At 39.3% G+C, this 26,725-nt stretch overlaps 1 protein-coding gene across 2 annotated transcripts in view; it reads right to left on the minus strand.

The window, feature by feature from the left end:
- The window catches only part of BTBD19 (BTB domain containing 19), a 55,172-nt gene that overhangs the window by 7,439 nt on the left and 21,008 nt on the right, over positions 1 to 26,725 (minus strand). For both annotated transcript variants that reach the window (XM_087889657.1, XM_034414968.3), the window contains exon 4: positions 5,389 to 5,448. In XM_087889657.1, the coding sequence (XP_087745783.1) occupies positions 5,389 to 5,448 (60 nt within the window). The remainder of the gene's footprint in view (positions 1 to 5,388; positions 5,449 to 26,725) is intronic.

Here is a 26,725-nt window from a genome sequence, read left to right on the forward strand (position 1 = left end):
TATATGTTCTATTTTAAGTTTTTTTTAAAGAGCCCTTGAAGCAATATAAATACAATATAAAGGTAAGGCAGTATTCAGTGCTGGGTTGCTACCGGTTCAGTCCGGATCTTGTGAACCGGTAGTAACAGCAGCGGGAGGCTCCACCCACCCGCCCGGACGTCATCACGGACGATCTGCGCATGCACAAAAGCGCTGCACGCGAGCGCTCCCATTGCGAACTGGTGACTATAAATGCGGGCCAATTGCTGAGTGCCCAAAATGCAATCACATTACCATGGGGGAGGGGAAAGGGCCACTGGAACTTTGAATCTGGCTTGTAAGTACCTTTTTTGGGGTCAATTATAACTTTGAATGGTTGCTAAGCAACTACTGTGTAATGTCCTGATGGGCAAAAGCAAACCACAGTGCAGGACTAGGCCATCTTTGGTGGTCAAGAATTGCAATTAACCAGGGAATGCTAAACGTTGCAAAGCAGATTGGCAGTTTGAGTCCCATTGGCTCAAGATTGGAGTGGAGTCACATTTTGGGTCAGGTCAGGTCAGGTCTGAATTTTGTTAATGGGGGGAATTTGAGTTTCTTTCCTATTTTTCACTCTGATATGCCTATTTTGTTTTTGTTTTGTTTTATGTTTTATTAAATTTATATACCGCCCTACTCCCGAAGAACTCAGCGCGGTGAACAGGCACAAAATAAAATACATAAATACAAAAGTTAGAAACATAATTAAAACCAAATTAAATAATTTAGCCCAAGACAATTAAAAATCCCAATAATTTAAAACAAATTAAAATATCAATTTAAAAATTTAAAAGAAAGGGGAGAAAATTAGACCAGGCCGGCTTGCTGGAATAGGAGGGTCTTAAGAGCACAGCGGAACGTGCGCAGATCCGGGATCCTCCGTATCTCCGGGGGGAGCTTGTTCCAGATAGTGGGTACCCCCACAGAGAAGGTCCTCCCCCTGGGCGCCGCTAGTCGACACTGCTTGGCTGACAGCACCCGGAGGAGCCCCTCTCTATGAGAGCGTACCGGCCGGTGGGAGACTGTTTTACAGCTTTTACAATACTGCTCTTGTGTTTCCAACATGAAGATAGTGAGAAACTGTGCCATTAGTGTTTAGCAGCCTAGTTTAATACTTCAGAAGGTCATAAAAAGTGCCTGCAGGTTTCCTACCCCATATCTGGTTGGAAGGAAAAACATAGTTTTATGTATTGAGTAATTTGGAGTAACTCTTGTACTGTACTTTAGCCTATGATATCACTTGTTTAAAGACATAGGAAAAAGCAATATACGCTAATAGTGTTCGGCTAGGCTGGAGGGTAATTACAGTATAGGAACGCAGCAGTGCTCATTTCTCATTAAACCCCACCCCAACAAATGATAGGTGCCATAATGATACTGTTAGAGCAATGAAACTTAATTAGGGTGAATGAGTGGAGGTATTGAAGTGAATGGAGGATTTCCTCTCTATGGTCACTATACTCCTTAGACTACAGAGGTATCAGTTAGGCCCATTTAAAAATAACAACACTAAAAATAACAGGCAGTTAACTGGCTTTAGTTCCACTATTATTTCACAAAAGTTTTTTTGAGAAAATTACAGCAACAAAGAATGCATCTGGAGACACAAGATAAAGTGTTTGTTTTTTTTTTAAAAAAGCTAGATTTTTAATTTACATTTTAAATTTTGTAAACTCCCCAAGGAAGTTTATTAACAGATTATAAATTTCTACAATATATTAAATATATTTTAAAAATTAATTGACATGTGCATGCAGACATATATATAGATATAAAGGTATCTGCATTGAAAGCTTTAAAGAAGGCTGATATTTGAAGTGAGGAACAGAAATTAACCATACAAACAGACTTCATTGCAAATTCTTAGTTCCAAATTTAGTTCCAAATTTAGCAGAGGAAATCATTCTTTGAGAACAGGATCGGGAAGAATTGAAACCAGAACTTCTTTCTGAGAACGATGATTGGCTTTTCATATCCGAAACAGAATTTCCCTGTAATTTTACACTGGATGATTACGTATTAATGTAGGAATGTGAAAAACAAACAAGCATATCTAGATTGTCACAGATTGTCTTTTATGACTTTTATAATATGACATGGTTATGCTGATGGGCAAACTGCATAGTTACAAAAATCCTACAGTCTCTGTCATAAGCATGGAATGTGGGCATATTTGAAACATAGATTCAGGAACACACAGAATATGAATCACATGGCTGTGATTCAAGACTGCACCTTAAAACACTTCTGTTTGCAATTTCTTCATAACTATCATATTACAGTAGTGTCTGCCTAGCACAGCTGGGCATAACTGCAACACAACTAGAAATAAGCCCCCCCCCCAAGGCTCTCAATTTGTGACACCAGCTGTCCAGCATAACACAAAGCTGTGTATGCTAATATCACTTTAAGCCAGGTCCGGAAAGCAGCACTACAGATTTATTTAATCAGATTATTTTATCAATAGAAAATTAATCCAGAATCTATTGGTCACCTGACATTGGAGCAGACATGCCCTCCAGTTCCTGGAGATTATCTTACAGGGCCATTCTGATAACTCTTTCAAACTGGGTTTTCTCCTGTGCCCATCAGGTCTTAGAGTCCTAGATTATTTGGAAAACACTGAAAATCTACCGTGATGACAGCAGTGGAGCTACACAGTGAATCTGCATGGTGAAATATTGTCAACTGTTGTACAGACTTCTTTTGAATACAGAATGGGTCTCATGCTTTTTTGAACATAAGATTAGCATAATTTCTGAATGAGCTATTCTGGAATAGCCATAAATTTGTGTCCAAAAGGAGCTGAACCATGAGCTGTGAGGCTCTCTTTGAACACACCTGAGTACTTGTACAAAATCAGCACATTTTGAAAGAAGGATAAACTTGCTATCTGGCTCTTTTTCATAACCGACCCCCTCCTTCAACTCTATTCCTATAGTAGAGGATGATTCTTCCACCAGCTGATGACTTTGGGGGAAGGAGGAAATAATGTATGGGCAATCCATCAACTGTGTCTTGTACACCATAAATAAAGACACCATCATTTGCCAACATTACGCTTGTAGCAGAATTGGGCTCATCAATGGGGACAGCAAGTTTTATACTGCTGACGTTGCTGGTAAGAACAAAATAACTGGGCCATGTTGAAGAGCCCCAAATGACGCAGCCCCTTTTGTTACAGCAAAGTTTTTCATCCTCCTGCCGCATACACAGAATATGTGCTATTGAACTGAGATAGCCTACATAAACAACACAGAAATGGCTGCACCACATCATGTGGCACATCCTGTTAACTTTCACACAGTGAAACCGAACAATCCAATGCAAACAGAAGCAAAGTAAAGCAACAAAAACCAAACAGAACAGGAATCATTGTATTCTGTGTTTGATCTCTGGCTTAGGGAAATGTTGAAAGCTGCCACCATTTCGCATGATGGTTGCTCTTATACTGTATTTCACTTTCTGAATATGGTTTCTGCATGTCAGCTAGTATGGAATCAGCCAGGATAAATGTTTGTCGGTGTTGAAGGGCTTGCAGTACAAAAGCCCTTGGCACAGGGGGTACTTTGTAATATCCCTGAAAAAGATCTCTGAAGTGGGGGAAGTTCAAAGACAGAAACATTTCACGACTGGCTTTCAATGCAGAATAGAACTGAAGTCGGGAAGGGGGAGGACATGTGAGAGAGGCTATATGTTCCTTCCCCCTGAATTGGAAAATCCCTTTTTTCAATACTGAAAATTGCAACAGTAATGGGTTTCCAATGCTTCTCTCACCACCAGATTGGTGCTGTTTTTCCAGATACGGTACTTTTCCAATAATTCAGGTTTTTTCCCTCAGAATTAAAACTGTAATAGCTATAATAAGAGTATTTGCGACTTGTTTTGTCCAAACCCTGAGAAACACATCATGACTCTTCTGGTAAAGAGACTCATTTACCAGAAAGCAAAAATATCCTGTTTAGTTCCATTCCATTGCAGTACCTAGTCTTTGTATAACAATTCATTTATTGTCCCAAATGGCTGGAGACTGTAAAGGGTCTGGATGGAAAGGAACAGACTCAAATTCAGCCTTAGCAATACCAAGTAACCGGATATCTCGACCACCTGATTTTGGAGAATGTCCATCTTTAGCAATAGCACTTATATAACCGCCAATAATGCTTTACAGCACTCTCTGGGTGGTATACAGTGACAGCATATTGCCCTCAACAATCTGGTCCTCATTTTACTGATCTCGGAAGGATGGAAGGATGGGTTAACCTTGAGTCCCCTTAGGATCGAACTCTAAACTGTGGGCAGAGGTTGCCTGCAATACTGCATTCTAACCACTGCAACACCAAGGCTTTTCAGTTGTTAATAGGGCTGCTCTTTCCTATTCAGGATTAGTACACGATTTGGAGACATTCCTAGACTTGCAGCTCCTCCTTGAAGAGCAATTAGTATCTAGTGCTAGGAAAGCTAGAACTTCATCCTATAAGCCAGAGGCCCTCCAAATAGACATTCATGCCTCAGTCATCCTATATATGGATTATTGCAATGTATTCTATATGGGACTATCTGAAAGTCCTCTTGGAAGCTGCGGCTGGTCCAGAATGCAGTGACACAAATAGTATTGAGCATGCCATGGCAATCCCTGTTTTGTGAGCTGTACTAGTTGTCAGTTAGTAGAATTCTGGGGGCAATTCAAGCTTCTGGTTACTATGGTACTTCATACCATAAGGCCTCGCTATTAGGTAAACATATCTTTCTTATAGCATTTTTTCTTTCAATAATATTTGCTTGTCTGCTTGTCTGCTAATCCACTTATCAACGCATTTCAACATTATTCCCTATCTCCATCCAACTGGTAAGATGGAGGCAGGCAATGCTTACTCATCACGGCTTATCAGGAAAGGTGATTAACTGCAAGTTTGCTAGTGCTAGTCTTTCCATAACAGTTACTCAACATAGGTAGTCTATGATGAAGATTTCTATCAACACAACTGATTTCATGTGTTTTTACCAATTAAGGCATTGCATGTCTTTGAATTCAGCCTAACAACAAGGAATCTGCATAGAATTAGACAGCTGTCAATGTCTGTAGCAATGGTGGGTTGCTCCTGGTTCACACCGGTTCGGGAGAACCGGTAGTAGGGGTGGTGGGAGACTCCACCCACCCACCCGGAAGTCATCAAATAAGCTCTGCACATGCGGAGAAGCTTCTGCGCAGGCACAAAAGTGGCACGCGCGCGAGCGAACCAGTTGCAAAGATAAGTAAAACCCACTACTGGTCTGTAGCTTTGGCTTTCTGGGAAAGATCTCCTGCTTCTAGCCTTAAAGTGATTCAGGGAGTGACATATGATCAAGCCTGGGAACATCACTACTTACCTGAAAGGCCTCACATGCTTGGTTCACGTTTAGTGTGTCTTTGATGAATTCAATGCATAGCTGAAATAAAAAAAAAGACTGAGAATGAATGAGATGTGTATTGCTGTAGTGACTCAGCATCTCAAGACCTTACGCAACAGGGATAGGAAAGCTAAGACTTTTTCCCAGCAACCCTAAGTAATAGCAAAGGAAATTGAGAGTTGTAGTTCAACAACATTTGGTCAGCATCACATTTCTTACTGTTGTAAAACTACAATGTATTTTATTGGGGAGGGTCATCTTTTTAATGTGGAATGAGGGATTCACATTTCTGCTTTGAAATCCAGTTCTGAATGTTGCCTCTGTTCTGGAGTCTCTTTCAACCAGAAATTTTCTCACTGCTAGCTGAGAGCTACTTCATATAGTATTATGGAGGAAACTGACCAAAAGGAGCACTTTATGTGTCTTGATCACAAATCCCAGTTCATCAGCCGTATGCCAATAGTCATATATAAATGTTTCTATAAGAGCAGGTTCTCATTTATTCCCTAGGCTTTGCATACAGAAAGCAGGCAATAAGGACATCTGAAGGAATACCAATTATCTTTCTGGTGCGTAAGAAAAAAATAGCAGAAAATAAAAATAAATATTCCTGGAAACTAAAATTTTGCTAAATGCTGTGCATTTTTTTCTTGCCATATGGATTCATTGTTAAATTTGTACTGACAGAAAATTCAAAGTTCAAGAAGCAGTAGATATAACTTGATTTAGTAGACAATTTGGGAGAAAGGAGTGCCTTTCTCCCAAATGTCAGTTAAGTCCAAATTTACATCATTAGTGTTAGTTAAAGCCAAATGTACATCAGTTAAATGTCACTTAAACCCAAATTTACATCATCAGTGTTAAGTTAGATTGTGTGATTACAAAATTGATATTTTATATCATTTGTATTATGAAATAAATTGAAGCATAGGACATAAATCTGGCAATTGCATAGTTATGCAAATAACGTAAATTGACCCAAGTGATCTAAAATACATCAGTTGTGCAGGGCTAGGCTGCTTCAGAAAGAACGAGATTTGCATCCAAAGAGACTGGAGAACCAATAGAATATTGGTATACAGGTGGCGTTCCTAACTTCCATTCTGCAATTGTTATAGCGAGCATCAGGAAATCTGCTCGAATTAAACTACCAAAATATAAAGGACAATGATTCTAAAATGATAGTAAATATGTCTATATGCAAATAAAGTGATAAATAACAAAACTGAAAGAGACAGAAAAAGAACGTGTGTGTGTGTGTGTGAACAAAGATTGCTGCACTGATAAAAATCAGACAAAGCTTTAGATTTTATCAAAAAGCAAAGCTGACAATAAGGGAAAATGTATATAATTAACACAAAGCGGAAAGATTCCATTCTTCTGACAAAAGGAAAAAGTTTACTCTATATATGATAGTCTTCAGCTCAAAAGACTCCAACTTGTGTTAGCACGTTAGCAGGAATTTGTAAGCACTAATGGATTAAATGTTCTGGGCCTAGTGTAGGTCTGCTTACACACCTACATCACTGCTGTATGACAGTTTGCGTGGAAAAGGTGAAAAATCAAAAAGCACAGCTTTTTGAAAAAGCATGTTTATAAGTTTTCTTTTTTGAATGAGGAAATGATATGTAATTATTGCTAAATACAACTATGTTCTTGGAGAATTAAAATATCTGAAGGCAAAGCTGTAAAGTTTATTAGGAATTATTATTAGAGATGTTACTGATTGTATTTAACAACAATGGTTTAGTGCAATGACTAGATTAACACACAATATTAAGGTGACCAACTTTTTTACAGTGAGAAGGAGGACACAAATAAATTGAAGAAAAAAAATATCGTAAATAAAAGAAACATTTCATTCATTGCAACAATGAGTCTAACGTGTGCGTGTGTACCGTGTCGTGTTTTGGTAAGAAGTAAACAAAGCCACTTGTACGTGGCGCAGTCTTGCGCACGGCGCATTCTCTCAAAACAATTCTCCTGTGTGGAGCGCATGCATCTCATAATCGCGTCTCACCACACTGTACCGAGCCTTGATGAATCGTCATGTCAAATACAAATACGTCACATCACACGCAACGGATCGGATCGGCATCGATCGAATACGGAGATTTACAGATTAGTCTTCAAATATGGAAAAGGAGGACATGTAGGAGGACACTTTTCGAGAGAGGACAGAACTTACAAAAGAAGGACTGTCCTCCCTAAAGGAGGACGATTGGTCACCTTAACAATATACTAAGCTAAAACTAAATAAATCACGATACAGACTCATGAAATATGTGAACCCAGTCACTCTGTTGCCGCATTAAAGTTTATGCCTCCCATAAACTTCTGGAGTTGGCAGACATAATATTTTTTATGTTACTGCTATTATTAAACATATTGTTTGTTTTGGTTATAACATATATGCACTAAGCCCGTGATGGCAGACCTATGGCACGCATGCCACAAGTGGCACACGGAGCCATATTGGTGGGCACACAAGCTCAGCTCCGGTGCACATGTACGTGCTGACCAGCTGATTTTCGGATCTTCTGGGCCCACTGGAAATCGGCAAACAGGCCATTTCCAGCCTCTGGAAGGGTTCTAGGGGGGGTGGGGAAGGCCATTTTCACCCTCCCCAGGCTCCTAGAAAGGCTCTGGAGCCTGGGGAGGGCAAAAAAACAGGCCTAACAGGCCCACCATGCCATCACGTGCCAAAAACGGGGGAAGCATGGGGGGGGCGCACACACATACGCAGGGGCGGGGTGCATAGAATTATGGGTGTGGGCACATGCGTGCGTGATTCCTCCACGATCCCCCCACTTTTGGCACGCAATGGCAAAAAGGTTAGCCATCACTGCACTAAGCCATTCTGATACTTTATAACCACATTTTTTTCTGTGCAATCATATCTGATTTGCAGAGATTGCCTGTGGTTAAGACACTGAGCTTGTCGATCAGAAAGGTCGGCAGTTCGGCGGTTTGAATCCCTAGCGTGAGCAGGGGGTTGGACTAGATGACCTCCAAGCTCCCTTCCAACTCTGTTACTGTTATTATAAGTCCCTACAGTTTAACAAATAAGGTAACTCTGGGAGGTTAACATATATAACATATACCGGTAATATATATTAAAAAGAGATGTAGTAAAAAAGTAAGAATAGAAAAAAAAAAATCTAACAAGCTATGTAAGAGAGGGGAGGGGAAGGTAACAAAAAAAGAATTAAAAAATTCAACAAAGCCTTCACACAGTAATTTATATTAATTCTAAACATTAAGGAAAAAATAATATTAGCCTAATAAAATTATATAACTTGCTTCAATTCTATCATTACAGCTTAATTTTTGAACAAACTGTGACCGTATAGAATCAAAAGGTCTTGCCTTGCCTTTCACGCAAAGTTAATTCAAATGTTGAAAAATCACAAATTTCATTTAGCTAACTTTTAAAGTATGGAACACAAACAGCGTTCCAGGAAAACTTATCAGGTAATCATATTTTTTCCCCCAGATTCCAAGCTCAGTATTTCCAAAGTTCTTCATAAATGAAGTGATTCCAGATTTGGGGAGATATATAGCTTTTAATTCCCCTCCAAGAACTTAGTTCAGCATGGCAATAATATCTACCAATAAGGAATTATGGGAAGACGCCAACGTATGTACCAATATTCTTTCAAATGTATCATTTTCTGTGGTACAGAAACAATAATAGCCAACCTTTTTTAAAACATTCTTTGAGGGATCTTACAGACCCTAGAGAAATTTTTGTGCTGAATGAATCAAATATTTAAGTTATAAGAAACATACGTATCTATATTCCTTATAATCTAGACTGAAGATCTGCAATTGGGCTAAGAGGGAAAACACCATTTCCAGAACAGAGCATTTAAAGCTGTCTTTGGGCTACATCAGTTGAAGAGAAAGATGAATATATAGAAAGTGACATATGTTGTCTCTCATGCAGTATGCTCAGTTCTTAGGCCACAACCACACAGAATCCTTGCAAGTTCAACTAGATTGGAGAAGGCTGTTTATAGGATGTATCTGGACAGTTGTTTATAAAAGGCAGAAAGTTGACAAGCAGGTAGTCCTTGATTTTTCAACCATTTGTTTAATTGACTGTTCAAAGTTACAACAGTATTGTAAAAAATGACTTATGATTGGTCCTTGCACTTATGACCAGTGCGGTATGCCCAAGGTCATGTGATTGGGCCCTTGGCAACTGGCATGTATTATAATGGTTGCAGTAACCCAGATTCACTTGATCACCGTATGCAATCTTCCCAGATGACTTCCAACCAGTGGTGAAATTCAAATTTTTAAATTATCGGTTCTGTGGACGTGGCTTGGTGGGCATGGCTTGGTGGACGTGGCTTGGTGGGTGTGGCAGGGGAAGGATACCGCAAAATCTCCATTCCCACCCCACTCTGGGACTAGCCAGAGCTGGTATTTGCCAGTTCTTAGAACTACTCAAAATTTCTACTACAGGTTCTCTGAACTACTCAAAATTTCTGCTACCGGTTCTCCAGAACCTGTCAGAACCTGCTGGATCTCAACCTTACTTCCAACAAGTAAAGTCAATGGGGGAAACCAAGTTTGCTTAACAACTACTGCAAAAAAGGTCATCAAATTGTATGTGACTGACTTAACAGTCACATTACTTAGTGACATATATTCAGTGGTGGGATTCAAATAATTTAACAACCAGTTCTCTGCCCTAATGACCAGCTGGGTAGGCATGGCTTGGTGGTCATGTCACCATGTGGGCATGGCCAGCTCAACGTCACTCACGTCGATGGGCACTTTACCTTAGCTGTTACAATGGGTTAACCAGAGAGGCAGTTTCTGTAAGCAGGGCAATAAAGATTAGGCTAAAACAACACTAGAATGTTTCCTTCCTGCCTTCCTTACAGGATTATCCCTGTCAAGTGGGGAAAAAAACAAAATAAGATTTCTTCCAATAACCGGTTCTCCGAACTGCTTAGAAAGTTAACAATCAGTTCTCCCGAATAGGTGCAAACTGGCTGAATCCCACCACTGCATATATTGTGATCATAAGTCGAGGACTACCTGTAAACAAATTCAGAGGATTTGTCCCTCAAAGCCATACTACACACTCCATGTAATTTTGTTTTAATAGGCTTTGTAGCACTGAGTTCTGGAAGGGGTCTGTAATTTATGTCACAGACTTCAAAATCCAGCAACTTTGTACCTATTATTGGGCTGGTAGCATATATTTTAGGATGGAAATTTCAGCAACGTATGAGCAATATAGGAATAAAAACTCTCCATAAATTTAGTGGAATATAATGGAATACCAAATGGAATACAAGAGTATTTTAATTACAACAATAGTGCCTCAATTCCATAGATAATGTGATTTAATCTCTCATCTGGCTAATACTGCAGCTGACACAGAATTTACCATGCCTAGCTTTTTATTCTTTTTATTCCTCCATTTTTTTCTTCTTTTCAGAGGTCTTGCACTTTGAATACAGAATAGCAATAGCACTTAGACTTATATACTGCTTCACAGTGCTTTACAGTCATCTTTAAGCAGTTTCCAGAGTCAGCATTTATTAACAACCCAACAATTTGGGTCCTCATTTTACCAATCTTGGAAGGATTGAAGGCCGGTGAGACTCGAACTAGAATGCAGAATTAGCCTGCAATACAGCATTCTAACCACTGCACCACCACAGCTCTTACACTATACATTCATAGTTATCAAATACTGAAAATATTAATTATTAAAAGTTTATTTCTATTCTGCCTTCTACAAAGATAATAGTATAGAACTAGATTAACTTTACCAAGGACAGAAGGATTCTTTTTTTGTACAAGCACCCTAGCAGTGCACTCTTATGCACTACAATATAAGGATTGTGTTTGTGTGATATTGCCAAGAAAAGTCAGTGCTAGTTGCATGAACTCAGGATATTTGACACATGAAAATAAAGCACTCCAACCATTCCAAATTTAATTGCTGATTCTCTTAGCTTGTTCTAGACTCCCCATGTTGTCTAAATTCAGAAAAGAGAATTAAACTACCTTAGCTTTACTTCTGGAACTGGCGCTTATATGGGAGACTAGTCTAGCACAGAAATGGGGTTACCAAATTTGCCTGTTTCTTCCTGGTTTACTCTAATGGGCACAGAAAGGTAGCTGGACAGGAGCTAAATCTTACCTTAGGCATTCATGATATTTTTATCAAAATTGGGCTACTTGAGATTTAAAACATCTTAAAGCAGTAACAAAAGAACAGAAAAGGACATCCTGTCAGCCACTGCAAAACATTCTGTAATACTGTGCAATACGAACAATCCTGATTTAGCAACTGCCTTATTTAGCAATCATTTGTAGTTATAATGATGATGAAAAAGTAACTTTGCAACCAATCCTAGCATTTACCGTACAACCTTTACCGGTGTGTAAAGCAAAGGAAAGCTGCTGTAAGATAATGAACACGGCTGTGATTTTACTTAGTGACAGAGTTACTTAATGACCAAGTTACCAGTCCCAATTGTAGTCACTATACGAGGACCACCTGTACTGTTAAAATATCTGTTAAAATTGGTGAATTCTTGAGTTTTCCCATCCTCTGGCACTGAATCATCAAGTCCTCCACCTATGATTGATATCACAAAGTTAACTAAACAGAAGTTCTTCTGGGTTATTATACACTACGTATACTTCTGGATGATCCAAAATCTGGAACTAAATATTCTTTTTGTATTAAGTAATAGAGCTGGTATGTTGTGATACTGTAATAACAGGGACTAAATGTCAGTCGAGACATGTTGATGGAATGAGTTTAACTTTGGAGAAATTAAATCTTCCATTGTTAATAAATTTAAAACATTTCACATTGTGAATTTTAAGAAAGATGAGGAAAAGGTCAATAATAACATGGGTTTCTCCTTGACTGGAAAATATAAGAGAAAATATTTCTTTTATCTAAACCTGTTCTAGCTTGGTTTTGGTTTTCTTTTGCCATCTGTAGCCAGATTACAAACTCTTATTCATTTTGCAATGATAAAACAGGAAGGCTGGAAAAAAGCTTATCTTGGACCAGAGGGCTGGTCTTCTTACAGAGTCATATGCTGCTTACTCATTTATGGAAGAAGACACAATTTTGCACTCACTCACCTCTTGTCACTGAAACTTTCTATAGAATTTCATTTGACTTTTCACCCCTACTTGCAGTCTCTGACTTCAAAGCTATAAATATTGTTCTGGTAATGAGCAGAATACCAGTGGATCGGAAAAGAAATGACTGCAGAGGATTATAATGCCCTTTTGGGGTTTCCCCAGGTACAGAATAATCACCCACCCACCATTATTAGCAGTGCCAATTACTGCGTATGCGTGACTCATTATGGCTCAACAGTGGGATCCTGATAATTTTAAAAAACAGTCCCCTTTAATGTGATATGGAAGAAGCCAAAATTAGCCTTCGCTGAATCACAATGGGTCTTATTCACCCTGCAGTACAAATGGAAAAGGGTTATTCCTATGAACTCTCCTTGTCAATCTATTTTTCCACTTTCACTAATTTAAGTACAGACATTACCCTACTGAGAACTTTTGAGTTGCAAACTTTTGCTGAAACAAACCAACCTATCCGCATCCAGAAGTCAGGAGAAAGCTGGGGCCAAAACCAGCTTTGGGTGCACTCCGTACATATGCAGCATGTCAAGTTTCCGAAAGCTTTGCAAGTTGACACAGCACACCAGAAATAATTTACTCCTGCTCTTTCCCAATCCTATGAGCCCTTAGGTTGGAGCTCCAGACAGCAAAGTTATTACCCCACACAAGCCACAACATCACAGGTCCAGCAAACCCTGGGCAGTGGTGGGAATTTGGGAGAAAGTAGGAAATGGCCAGTTTCTAGCACGCCACGTACCTACGTCACGTGCCAGAAATTGACACACTCATACCTCTCCCCACATGGCTCCTCCTGCTACCACCCAAGACCCCCTGGATTGCAACCCATGCAAGGCAAGAACTGCACTGTGCGTATTTTTATGTTTGTTGAACTTGTGAACATAACCAAGTTGCCAACAGCCTCTCGGAATGTAATCTGTTCTTAAGTAGGGGACTGTTTGTAAAAAGAGAGGACCAACAGCAAGTAGTGATTATAGGAACATGGTCGGTCAGGAAGTAAAGTTAAAATCTCTTCCCCTTTTCAGTTTTCTTGATTCTGGATAGTGGAAAAAAAAATAGCACTGATTAAAGAACACCAAGGAGGTGAAAGGTCATTAGCTAAGGAGAAGTAAAGATGGAAGAAAAGGTAATACTAGTGATGAATGGGGGGGGAAATACAATGAGAAATGCCAGAGGAAGAAAGACTAACATTCAATGCCAATCTGTTGCTGGCTCTCCAAATTCATCTCAAGACCCAGGCAACTGAACAGCTGGGCACAGGTTGATGCTTTTGAATGCCAAATCCGGCTGCAATAAAACTTCATGATATACTCAAGGATAAGAGGGCAAACCTGGCATGCGTCAGTGAGACCTGGCTGGAAAAGAAAGGAAAATCCTACTCAGTGAGACCTGTCCAACCAGGTTTTATGTCTTGCATCAGTCCTAATTTTGGGACAGAAGAGGCAGTATGGCCATTGTGTACTATTGCAAGGATCACTCTTCTTCAAGGGTGTAGTTGTTAAGCCATTTTTGTGAAGAAGAGTTACAGAGACAAGCCTGGGGGGATGCTGCTATTGTACAGTCCTTCCAACCTTTCCTGAGCTGCTTGATCTCATTGTAGGGATGGCTACAATGAATGAATCTAGATTCCTATTTTCCAGGTCTAGTAAAAGTCATAGTCTGCACCTGAAATCTGAAGAGTTGCATCAGTCTTCGGGGAAAAAAAGAGAAAGCAACAGATGGAAATGTTCATATATTCCTGCCTCTATCTGCTATTGTTTCCAAAATTATCTATATTGTTCGTTATATTCAGCCTCATTGACATCAAGGAAACATCTTTAACAGTCATGTGGATTCTATGTAAAGCTATTTTGAAATGAAACCTACTACACAATAAATTGCTTATTTACATCTGTTTCATTAGGTTAGATATTTTTCAGCTTTGGAAACAAGAACTACCATACAGTTGTCAAAGCCACTCCTATGTATTCCAGGGTAAAACACATTGCAAAACAACTTAGTGACTTCCCCCATATTTGGAATTTACCATAACACTTATAAATTACTTTGACGTAAAAAGTGCAACGTTCTATTCTGTACATGCAATTCAGAGGTGGGTTTCAGCAGGTTCTGACCAGTTCTGGAGAACCAGTAGCAGAAATTTTGAGTAGTTCGGAGAACCGGTAGTAAACATTCTGACTGGCCCTGCCCCATCTATTCTTGGCCTCTCAAGTCCCAGCTGATGGGGAGGAAATGGGGATTTTGCAGTATCCTTCCCCTGGATTGGGGAGGGAATGGAGATTTTACAGTATCCTTCCCCTGGAGTGGGGTGGGAATGGAGATTTTACAGTATCCTTCGCCTGCCACGTCCACCAAACCATGCCATGCCCACCTAGCCACGCCCACAGAACCGGTAGTAAAAAAAATTGAAACCCACCACTGATGCAATTCATAAAAGAAAAATTATGTATTTAGTTCTACCTCCTCATACATATCAAACATGTAAAAATTTGAAATATGTCATAGCAAATTATAAACTATCAATATAATAGTTTATATTGAACCCACTGCAGCTGGGTTCATATGCTTTTTAAAAAAAGGTTTAACCATGTTTTCAATATACCATAATTCTTATTCATGCACTACGTTATCCTAAAACCAAACAATTCATGTTATAACCTAATATAAGAACTCAGCTTATGCAGTTAGCTTATGGATCAGTATATTTTATCATCATAGAAAATTGCATTGATTCTATATATTGTGGTTAAATTTGTCATAGGTAAGTGTAACATATGAATGCAACTGTAGTCACATGTCATATTCACTGTTAACCTAATCATATTTTATTCAATTAAACCAATTTTCACAGCACGCCATAAACTAAATGTATAGATTTGATTTGCTACCATCAGCTGACTGACATCTAATCATTAGGATTTTAGATAAGGATCTTTATTGGTCCTTCTTGAGGATGCAGGAAATGAACTTGGAATTTTTTATATACAAAGAATATACAGTAGTTTTTATTAGTTAGCATTGCTAACTTTCTGGGAGGGAAGACAGCTAGTTGTGGCGGACAATCTTCTGAAGAGAAGATCAGTACACGTGAAATGCATGTACTAGCAGTTCCCGCCAATGTTTCAGTTGAATTAAAAAAAGACAGTAATAAATGTGAAAACTTACTGTTCATTCTTAACCTAACAATATGCGTAGGCAGCCAGTTCAGCTAAATGATTAGAAAGAAAGTACTCAAGAATAAATGAGAACAGAATATTTTTTGACAGTTGTTTATCAAAAATCAGAATATATTATAACAACAGATGCCCCCATTCCTCATATTTGGTAGTTCAAAATGAGGTATGTAATGTTTTCCCAAACTGTGTATTAGCATTATTATGTTGCTGATATTAATATTACACAAATTGCACCTCATTATTTTTAAGGGCATGTGATTTTGGATGCCTTACAAAAAAATATAGTTCCCACTTGGTGTTTTCTTAAGTCTGCTAGCAAGCATTATACATGTATCCATAGCAACATTTCTGATGTGCTCAAAGCAACAAAAAAAAAAAAATTGTAAGAGTTAAAAAAGAAAAAAATCCTTGTTATAGAATTATGAATGATGTCGAGCACTGGTGTCAAACTCGTGTCACGTGACATATCTTGATGTATCACGGTGTTTTTTGCCTTTGCGGAGCCGGGGTGGGTGTCACCTGCGTGTGACACGTCCAGCCTGCGGGGCACCAGTTTGACACCCCTGCTGAAGAGAAAACTAACTGTAATGTTTCAATCTCCTTCTCCAGCATGGTGCCCACTGCACTGGCCTTCAACTACCATAATCCAAAAACCAATATGGCCAGGGAATTGGATCTTGTGGGATTTGAAACATACAGTATCCAAGTTGGGAAGAATGGAATTATAATCATAATGAATCATAGTATGATCAGTTTCCAAAAAAAAAACTCTTTTAAAGAAAATTTCAGCAAGGATACCTTTTTTCACAACCACAGTTATTAATTTACCATTAATTAATGTTTTTGGTACAATTAAAAATAGAGAAATTCTATTGTCCTTTGCCTTCTTAACCCATGATTGTAATTATATATCTAATCCAAGTTCTTCAATTTTAGTCAATTAATTCCTTCTTATTCAAACAGATCTAACTGAAACACAGCATCATATGGGCTGCAACACTACCAGAAGGGCCATAAGAGGTAATAATTAACTCTGAGGGATGAATAAGGGCAAGGAGTATCCAAGAAGGGCATTCAGCAGCATTACTGCTTTGGAAGACAGGATAAATTACACAACACCACAATGTGTAAAGCCTTTAGCAGAGACACAGACATGAGGGCAGTAGACAGTTACTAATATGGGGCAGTCAACAATAGTTATTACAGCTAAATAAAGCAGGGACAAAGTATTGAAAACAGGGTTGAATTGAATGTGAAACAATTCAGGAGATGAGATCTGGCTCAATCCATGTCTCCATGTGAAAAGTACAATTAGAAATATGGGTTTGGAAAGCTATATGGTGACAACAGTAAATCAAGCTGTTATGGGTCTGCAGCTGAGCAATATAGATAGGATATAGGTAGGTAGGTAGATACAAAACTAGATTGCAATCCTTTGATAGATGTAAAAAAGGGGGGGGGTTCAACAGGTATAGAAAAGTCCCTTTCCACCCAATAAGCAAAAAACAGAAAAATGTTTAACTTTGTTATAAAATACCTACCCTGTTTCCCTGAAAATAAGACATCCCCTGATAATAAGCCCAATTGGGCTTTTGAGCGCATGCGCTAAAATAAGCCTCCCCCTGAAAATAAGCCCTCCCCAAAAATATTTAAACGTAGAGCTGGAAATCAGGTAAAACGGCAAGAGGAGCCCCATCTTGCTCCACACGTCCCAAAATAATAAGACCTCCCTGAAAATAAGGCCAAGTGCTTATTTTGGGGTTCAAAAAAATATAAGACAGGGTCTTATTTTTGGGGAAACATGGTATTTATGTGGCCCTAGTTTATTTTTTATTTGTAAAATTTATTTGCCGCCCATCTCACCAAGAAACAGCAAATCCTTTGAGAAATCAGATCTTCAACATAAAAGTTTACTGATAAATAACAGGAAATTCAGGAATGCTTCTTTAAATAATAATAATAATAATAATAATAATAATTATTATTATTATTATTATTATTATTATTATTATTATTATTACTATAAATGGGGGAACAAAGCTGCTTCCACAGCTTATTGCACTTTTAAAGTGCAATAAGCATAGTTTATTATAGTAATTTTCTGGAGCATCCAAATTATAGCCCTCAGCCTTTAGTTATTAGCCCATGACTAAATCTGTGAGGCCTTGTTTGTCAGTGATATGCATTATTCCACATTCCATACTCCTACTTCTACTGTTTATTTTTATTTATTTTTATTTTATTTATTGAATTTCTATACCGCCCTACTCCCGAAGGACTCAGGGCGGTGCACAGCCATGAAATAAAACACATAGATATACAAAATTTAAAATCGAATAAAATGAATTAAATAAATTTGGCTGAATTAATACCCAATTTAAAATACCCATATTTTAAAATCCATTAAAAATTTAGAATTTACACTTAAAAGGGAGAAGATTTAGGCGAGGCCAGCTTGATGAAACAAAAGCGTCTTCAACTCGCGGCGGAAGGTGCGCAGATCCGGAATCCTCCGTATCTCTGGGGGGAGCTCATTCCAGATCGTCGGTGCCCCCACAGAGAAGGCTCTCCCCCTAGGGGCCGACAGCCGACATTGTTTGGCCGACGGCACCTGGAGGAGCCCCTCTCTGTGGGAGCGTACTGGTCGGTGGGAGGCTGTTGATGGTAGTAGGCGGTCCCGTACTGTTGCATAAGATGCTTGATCAAAGTGATGAAGGGATGGGGATAGGGCAGGGGTGGGCAACTGTGGCCCTTTTACAACCTGTGGACTTCAACTCCCAGAATTCCTGAGACAGCCAAGCTGGCTCAAGAATTCTGGGAGTTGGTCCACAGGTCATAAAGGGGCCATATTTGCCCACCCCTGGGATAAGGGAAAGAACCATTTGCAAAAAGTATGTACAGGTAGTCCTCAACTTACGACCACAATTGAGCCCAAAATTTATGTTGCTAAGTGAGACATTTGTTAAGTGAGTTTTGCCCCATTTTACAGCTTTTCTTGCTGCATCAGTTAAGTGAATCATTGCAGTTGTGAAGTTAGTAACCCTGTGGTTAAGTGAATCTGGCTTCCCCATTGACTTTGCTTGTTAGAAGGTCACAAAAGAGGAACACAGGACCCCAGGACACTGCAACTGTCTTAAGTATGAGCCAGTTGCCAAGCATCTGAATTTTGATCACGTGACCATGGGGATGCTGCAATGGTCATAAGTGTGAAAAATGGTCATAGGTCACCTTTTTCAGTGCCGTTGCAACTTTGAATGATCACTGAATGAACTGTTTAAATCGAGGATTACCTGTATATAGTGCAAACTTGGTGATCGTTACTCCTAGACATTCGTTCTGCTCTTTCCCACTTTGCAACTTATTCCCAAGTTCTGAAAAGGAAAATGGTTTCTGAACAGTTCAGAGTACACAGTCATATATATAAACAGCTGCCATGCAGGTATAAATGGGCAATAAAAGGCAGAGACTGGTTTGGGATCTTGCAGCAACAATGCCAAGTCTAGAAAGAAGCAGCAAAACTGTAAAGATGCTCATACAGATCACTTTTGCAAGGGAACCAGCTATCCTCTGCTGACTGAAGAAATATAGTCATCAGCTGATTTCAAGTACAATAAATAAATTGTATAAATACATATACATGTAATGCTTTGATCCAAAGGAGAAATGAAAAGTCCTTTGGGTCCCTGTTCTTAAAGTAGCTACATCTTTTCTTTAAATTGTAATCATCCTCTCCAGTTGCTGTTTGATTCTGAAATGATGGGTTTATCTCTGGCGGAGATCTCTTTATCTCTTTAATAGCGGAAGGCACCAAGCTTACACGGAAGCTCTCATTTTATAGCTCAACAAGATTATTTTGGATGGTGCAACTATAGAGAGCTGAGAATATACTTTCTGGGGGAATGGTCATGATAAACACTTAAATAGCTGAAGTCATGCTAGACTCATCATTCAGGAATGTAGTACAGGGAGGTTTCCTTGCCTGCCACGTGGCAGCTGAGATAAGATGATCTCACCTCCTTCCCAGCTATCGTCAAGGCAGCTTCCAGGGGAAGAGACGGAATGAAATCAATGACTCTATCTATCAGGGGTGCTAGTCAGTAGGTATGACAGGTTCTGGAGAACCGGTAGCGGAAATTTTGAGTAGTTCGGAGAACCAGCAAATACCAACTCTGGCTGGCCCCAGAGTGGGGTGGGAATGGAGATTTTGCAATATCCTTCCTCCAGGAGTGGGGAGGGAATGGGGATTTTGCAGTATCCTTCCCTGGAGTGGGGTGGGAATGGAGATTTTGCAGTAGTCTTCCCCTGCCATGCCCACCAAGCCACGCCCACTGAACCAGTAGTAAAAAAAATTGAATTCCACCACTGCTATCTATCCAACTCCAATCTCTTTCTTACCCCAGATTTCCAGTAACAACTTTTTTCTCCTAGGTAATACAGGTGGTCTTCAACTTATGACCACAATTAAACCCAAAATTTCTGTTGTCAAGTGAAACATTTAAGTGAGTTTTGCCCCATTTTATGACCTTTCTTGCCCCAGTTGTTATGCAATTGATAAGTCAGTAACCTGGTTTATAAGTGAATCTGGCTTCCCCATTGACTTTGCTTGTCAAAAGGTTGCAAAAGGTGATCGCATGACCCATAGCATGGGTACGAACCAATTGCCAAGCATCTGTATTTTGATCACATGGGGAATGCTACAAAGGTTGTAATCGTGAAAAATGGTTCATAAGTTACTTTTTTCAGTGCTGTTTTAACTTTGAACGGTCACTAAATGAATGTAAGTTGAGGACTACCTGTATTCTGAACTGGGGATTCATTGCCTCCTCTATTTCCTAAAGTCCCTTTGCCCAAGCATGCCCACATTCCATTTTTATAACAAGTAGCCCAGATCACACTGCTGATAACGTTCTTTCCATGCATTGCTACTTCCTGGTATGCTGGATTTCTAGCTTAATCTTTTTTTTTCTTTCTTGCATACCTGCAATATATGATCTATTTGAAATTCTTTAGTGATTAGAGTTATAGATTAGCTAAAGAAAATCCAGTAAAGATCTGTGTCCCAATGGTATGATGAGAAAATTTCAATGTATGTGGTTTGTTCAGATCACATTTCTCCCCATGGGAAAATCTACCCCCAGAGCCTGGGAGAGCAAAAACACATGGCTAATCCATTATGTTTGGAAATTCCATTAATCCCCCTCATTTGGGGTATCCATGCTCCCTCAGTGACAGAAATTGGAACCTCTAAAAGTAATTCAAGTGATAATTATGATATACAACCAAAATAGGGTTGCTATATTATAGTGTGTATCAGCATGCTTGGGAAAAAGCAGAAAACATTATGAAGAAGAAAAATGACCCGAGAAGACAAACATCTCTGATACAGTTAATCCAAACGGATTAGTGAGGAATTAGTACACTGAACAGGCTTAGAATACTAACAAGTGAGGAACGAAAAATGAAAACTGGGAAAAAATTAAAATTAAATGTAGAATCTTGGCTAGAACTCTGAACAGCAGAAATCCACACTGCTGCGCTTTGCTGTAGATCCCACTTATCCTACTTCAATATCAGGATGCTGAAGGCAAACCTGAAGGAAAGGTTGGGTTCACCTTTTCCAGGAGAGATATGGCTGGCCCAGGGGTGGGTTCTAAAATTTTTTACTATGAGTTCTGTGGGCGTGGCTTATTTTATGTGCATAGTCATGTGACAATTCTTTAGGATTTAGCAGAGGTACTGGTCTACCAGGCTTTTAACTGCTTGCAGAGCTGTACTGGTTTACCCATTTGTTCTTGGAGCTTTCCAGTCTACCCATTTGTTTTTGGAGGCACCGGTCTACCCATTTGTTTTTCGAGCGCACTGGTCTACCACCACACTGCCTTTTAAGATATAGCTGATGATCAGCTATAGGGCAGCCTTTTGAAGCCCCGCAACAAGAGTTTAAACAGATTTTTTTCCTTCTAGCCAATCAGCTGGGACTCGGGAGGCAGCCAATAGATTGGGGGCGGAGCCAAATAAAAGGTAAGAATAACGCGGGGGCAGGCAGCTCCCGAAGAAAGAGAACTGGTTCGGTGACATCATATCGTCATCGTTACCGGCTCAGCTGAATTGGGCCGAACCGGGAGGAACCCACCACTGGGCTAGCCCATCTAGAAAGAATGTCTTTTCATGTTCTTATACTAATTGAAATAATGAAATGGGACCTCATAGCCAGGGAAGGAGGCCTCCCATACACCTGCAATTTCAGCGACTTTTTTCATCTATTTGTTCCAGTCCACAGAATCATTTCCTCCATTACTCAATTGCTGAACAGAGAGGAGATGTTGGAGGAGATGACGTTTTTAAGTTCCTGATTCTTCAGTCTCCCTTCCCTCCTTGCCTGCTCTGCTGACGGGCAGGAAACAGTTTGCTGCACTTCTGAACTGAGTGTAAAAGGTGACACTAGTCATCAGTATCATGTGACATCCAGAAGGTTATCCATGAAAGTAAGACTGAAATGTTCCCCTATATCTTGAGATATAAAAAATGCAATAAGCATTTCTATGAGTCTCTCACAACGTTAATTCAAACATATTATCTGTGTTCAAGACAGGTACTCAATTGCTACAATTGTGTTAATGAATCTTCAATGAAAAAAACCCCTGCAATTTGCTGGGTTGGCATCACATGCTAAGATACAAAATCAAATCGTTGCCATAGAGTTTTACCTCAATAGCCCTGTTTTAATGTAATAAGTGCATAGATGAAAAGAGTGTTCCTCTTTTTTTTAAAAAAAAAGAATCGCATATTAAACAGAACTGTATGACACGGCAGCCTTATAAAACATAATTCAGGTCTTTATGTTGTACTACAACCATTACTTCTTACTGAAAATCAAGTATGTTCTTCCCAACGGAAAAATAGACAAGAAATTCTCAATTTCAGTGCTTAATCTGAACCAATATTCAGCAGGCGCATAGTACCTCAGAGCATACACAGAATGCTTTCACTCATGCCAATCTCCACATCATTCCTCTTCTGGAATTAGGAATCAAACTTTGACTAGAACCCTTGGAACATCACCAGTCAGAATCTCCAGTGTTGCATAAATCATCAAACTCCTGAAAACTCTGGGGAATTTTTATTTCTTTAACTCTGAGATATACATTAGCAGGAACTGAAATGTGGTTACATATAAGCACTGAAGGTTCTTCTACTTGCAATCATCAACGCTAAACACATGATCCTCTTTAGACTCTGAGACCAAATTTGCACATGGAATAAAGACACAGAGTTTTTACTTTACAAAAATAAACATTCTTTAGAGTCAAAGAGTAAATAGAGTTATTGCAGGTTTGCAAATGCTCTCTGTATCAACTGTGGGTGCTTTAATGGATCTATCCTACTATCTTAGGAATGTTAGTTTGTTTATTTAGCTTTTTCCCCCTGCAGCCTTGTTTTGTTGATGATATTGTCTAAAAATAACATTCGGATAACCCCTGCACTTCATGGGAACGGCAATCTGCATTCCTCTAACACGACTGCTATTCTATTCTAGCTCTGGAACAGGAAATTATTCTTCCGAAAGCAAAAGCTTGGAAGATAAGAAAAGTGATGAGCCTGCCAGGAAATTGCCACAAAGCACATGGGCCCCAGCCAGCTCTGTGCAGCTGCTGACTCATAGACAACGAGCAACTTGAATTTGTGGACCACAGATATTGTATACTTTCAAAAATTGTTATTAGGAAAAGCCGTAACAAAGATTTGTGTCAGTTCTCAGTTGAACAGATTAATGGGATCTGTGTTACGTCTGCCGACAGAGCACCTTAGGCAATGAACAGTATCTCTTTAAATAGCGGATAGGTTTTTTTTGTTTTTTTTTACGCCATAGTACAAAACATGAACAAGCTACTCCCTGTTCTTAAAATAGCCTTCCCAAATCTGCAGGCTGTTCCTCCATGCCTAACTCTAATTCTCAGCAAATGGATGAGAAAAGATTCAGACACAGATTTTGTTTTCAGCTGAATTCCAGTAATAATGGAAAGAACTTACTTAAAAAGTAATAATCTGAAATTGGGGAAAACATGTCACGCAGAGGGAAAAGATTACACCTTCTCCTCTGACTGACACTCATGATCCTGATTTTAATTTCTCTCTCACCCATGTGAATCAGAGAAAGTGTCTGAGTTTCAAGGGGTTTAATTTTTGTTTGAGGACAAGACAAGAAGCAATGGATGGAAACTAATCAAGGAGTGAAGCAACCTAGAACTAAGGAGAAATTTTCTGACAGTTAGAACAATTAATCAGTGGAACAACTTGCCTCCAGAAGTTGCGAATGCTCCAACACTGAAAGTTTTTAAGAAGAGATTGGACAACAATTTATCTGAAATGGTATTTCCTGCCTGAGCAGGGGATTGGACTAGAAGACCTTCAAAATCCTTTTCAACTGTTCTGTTCTGTTCTGTTCTGTTCTGTTCTGTTCTGTTCTATTCTATTCTATTCTATTCTATTCTATTCTATTCTATTCTATTCTATTCTATTCTATTCTATTCTATTCTATTCTATTCTATTCCAGAGCTAATTGGAGACCCTTTGCAATATGCATATGATTTAGGGTACTTAATATAATTCCTGGAAATCCCAATAATTTTTTTTGTACTGAGGTGCAATTTGCATCTGCTTTGGTTTATCCAAATTCAGATGAAAGGATTAGAAATGCCTACTGCTTAGAAACCATAGCTGACATCCGTGACATCATTATGACTTCTCTCGCTTCTATTTCAATCTTTTTGTACTTTCCTCTTAGTTCTAAAGACAAAATTGACAGTGAATATTCCTGATTATCCTTAACTATCATGCCAATTCTGCAGACCAGACCAATGGATGAAATATTTTTAATATACAGTATAACCATCCCCTATTTATACACTCTGTAATCTGTAATAATATGTTTCTTCCAAGAGAATTTGAAAGGAAAGATGGTGTGAAAACAAACCACAAGCTCTACCATGAAGGCCAGGAGCATTGCACGCCCTTTGCCAAAAGGACAGAAGAAATGCAGCCTCTCTCTTCAACTTCCTATCTCTACAGTGAGGGCGATAAGTCAGAAACAAATGTATTACTGTGGTTCTTAAATAAAACTATATAAACAATATAAACCAGAAGTATGCGGTATAAAAGTAAATGACCTCAAAATGACTTTTGTCCTACTAGTCCACCAAGAGCTATTATACTGTACAAGGCTTGTCCTGGAAGCACATAATGCTAACCAGCTTGCTATGCAAGCATGTTTGGGCCTGGATAGTGCCTAGATAAGGGAGCTTGGTTCACACATCATCACACTCAGCTTTTGCATCTCAGAATAAAGAGGCTCTTCAGTTTTTATTCTATGCACAAAATTGGGAAATCAGGTTTAAGGAGCGAGCAGCAAGTTATCTGCAGTTATTGCTGGAACATTCCCACAGTCATTTTTTAAAAAACTTCTTTACTTCCCCTTTTGTTGTTGTTGCTGTTATTCTATTGCTTTACATGTACACTGAATGCTTTTGCACCAGAGACAAATTCCTTGTGTGTCTAATCACACATGGCCAAATAAAGAATTCAATTCAATAAAGTATTCCATTCAAGAGGCACTGAAACTGGAGACCAAAAGCAGAAGCAGAATACCTGATTGTTACACAAGTGTAATAAAGGACTCTTTCCTCCACCAGTGATCCCAATGATGAATGAAGCCTTAGAGCAAGGGTGTCAAACTGGCGGCCCACAGGCCAGATGCGTCACGTGCAGGCCATGCCCACCCCGGCTCAGCAAAGGCAAAAACATCACGATACATCGTGATCAGAGGTGGTATTCAGCAGGTTCCGACCAGTTCTGGAGAACTGGTAGCGGAAATTTTGAGTAGTTTGGAGAACTGGTAAATACCACCTCTGACTGGCCTCGCCCCCATCTATTCTTTGCCTCCTGAGTCCCAGCTGATTGGGAGGAAATGTGGGTTTTGCAGTAACCTTCCCCTGGAGTGGGGTGGGAATGGAGATTTTACACTATCCTTCCCCTGCCACGCCCACCAGGCCACACCCACCAGGCCACGCCCACAGAACTGATAGTAAAAAAAAGTGAATCCCACCACTGATCGTGATACATCACGTGATGTGATCAAGTTTGAGCCACCGTTCCCTAGCTTAACAGAGCAGAATGTTTCCCACCTATTTGACCTTTAAGGGTGCTGAACTTTTCCCAGCAAGTTAGAAAAAAAATAATATGGGAAAAACACTTGTCATGCCAAAGTTATAGCAAGTAGGTCAGAACAGATGTTGTAAAAAGGCAGAAACTGAAAACAATAATCTTGAAATATATATGGCCTTCTATCTTATCTATTTCATGTAACTAGTCACTGGTAATCTGTGCTGGCATGTCTTTTTCTAGACAGTGAATTGATCATTTTGAGACATGCTGATTGTGTCCATGGATAACAAATTATACCTCTGCCCGTGACTGCTGGGCCTGGTAATTGAATTAGCTTGTTTCTTAGAACAATTCACAGAAAGAATTATTTAATGTTCACAAGATGTTGAAAAACCCACAAGTAAAATCACAGTGCCTGATTCACATATGGTGGGTTTGTTTCATTTTAACTTACACAATGTATGAGCTGAACTAAGGTACTCTCACAATAATTAAGGAAATACGTTCTAAGATAAAAAAAAGGAATCTCAGCCCACTTCACAGGAGCAGAGGTGCAGTGACTCTCTAGGCTGAATTTCCCCATGATGACTTGACAGCAGCTTGAGTTGACCTGAAGCCCTTGTGTCTTCAGGGATAAAACCATACAGTTTCCTTGGCAATAACATGATAGTGATTCGTCATACGGCATTGACTGCATTTTTGGAGACGAGTAACATTTGATAATTAAGTAGGCATTGTAAGTGGAAAGCTGTGTTAGTTTATGATGGGGGAAAAAAATCAAAAGCCTCTTTTCAGGCTAGCAATTTTATTAATAGCGTTCATGAACT

The sequence above is a fragment of the Pantherophis guttatus genome, chromosome 3 (assembly GCF_059756535.1).
Source record: "Pantherophis guttatus breed Tessera chromosome 3, ASM5975653v1, whole genome shotgun sequence".
In the NCBI taxonomy this organism is placed as follows: Eukaryota; Metazoa; Chordata; class Lepidosauria; order Squamata; family Colubridae; genus Pantherophis; species Pantherophis guttatus.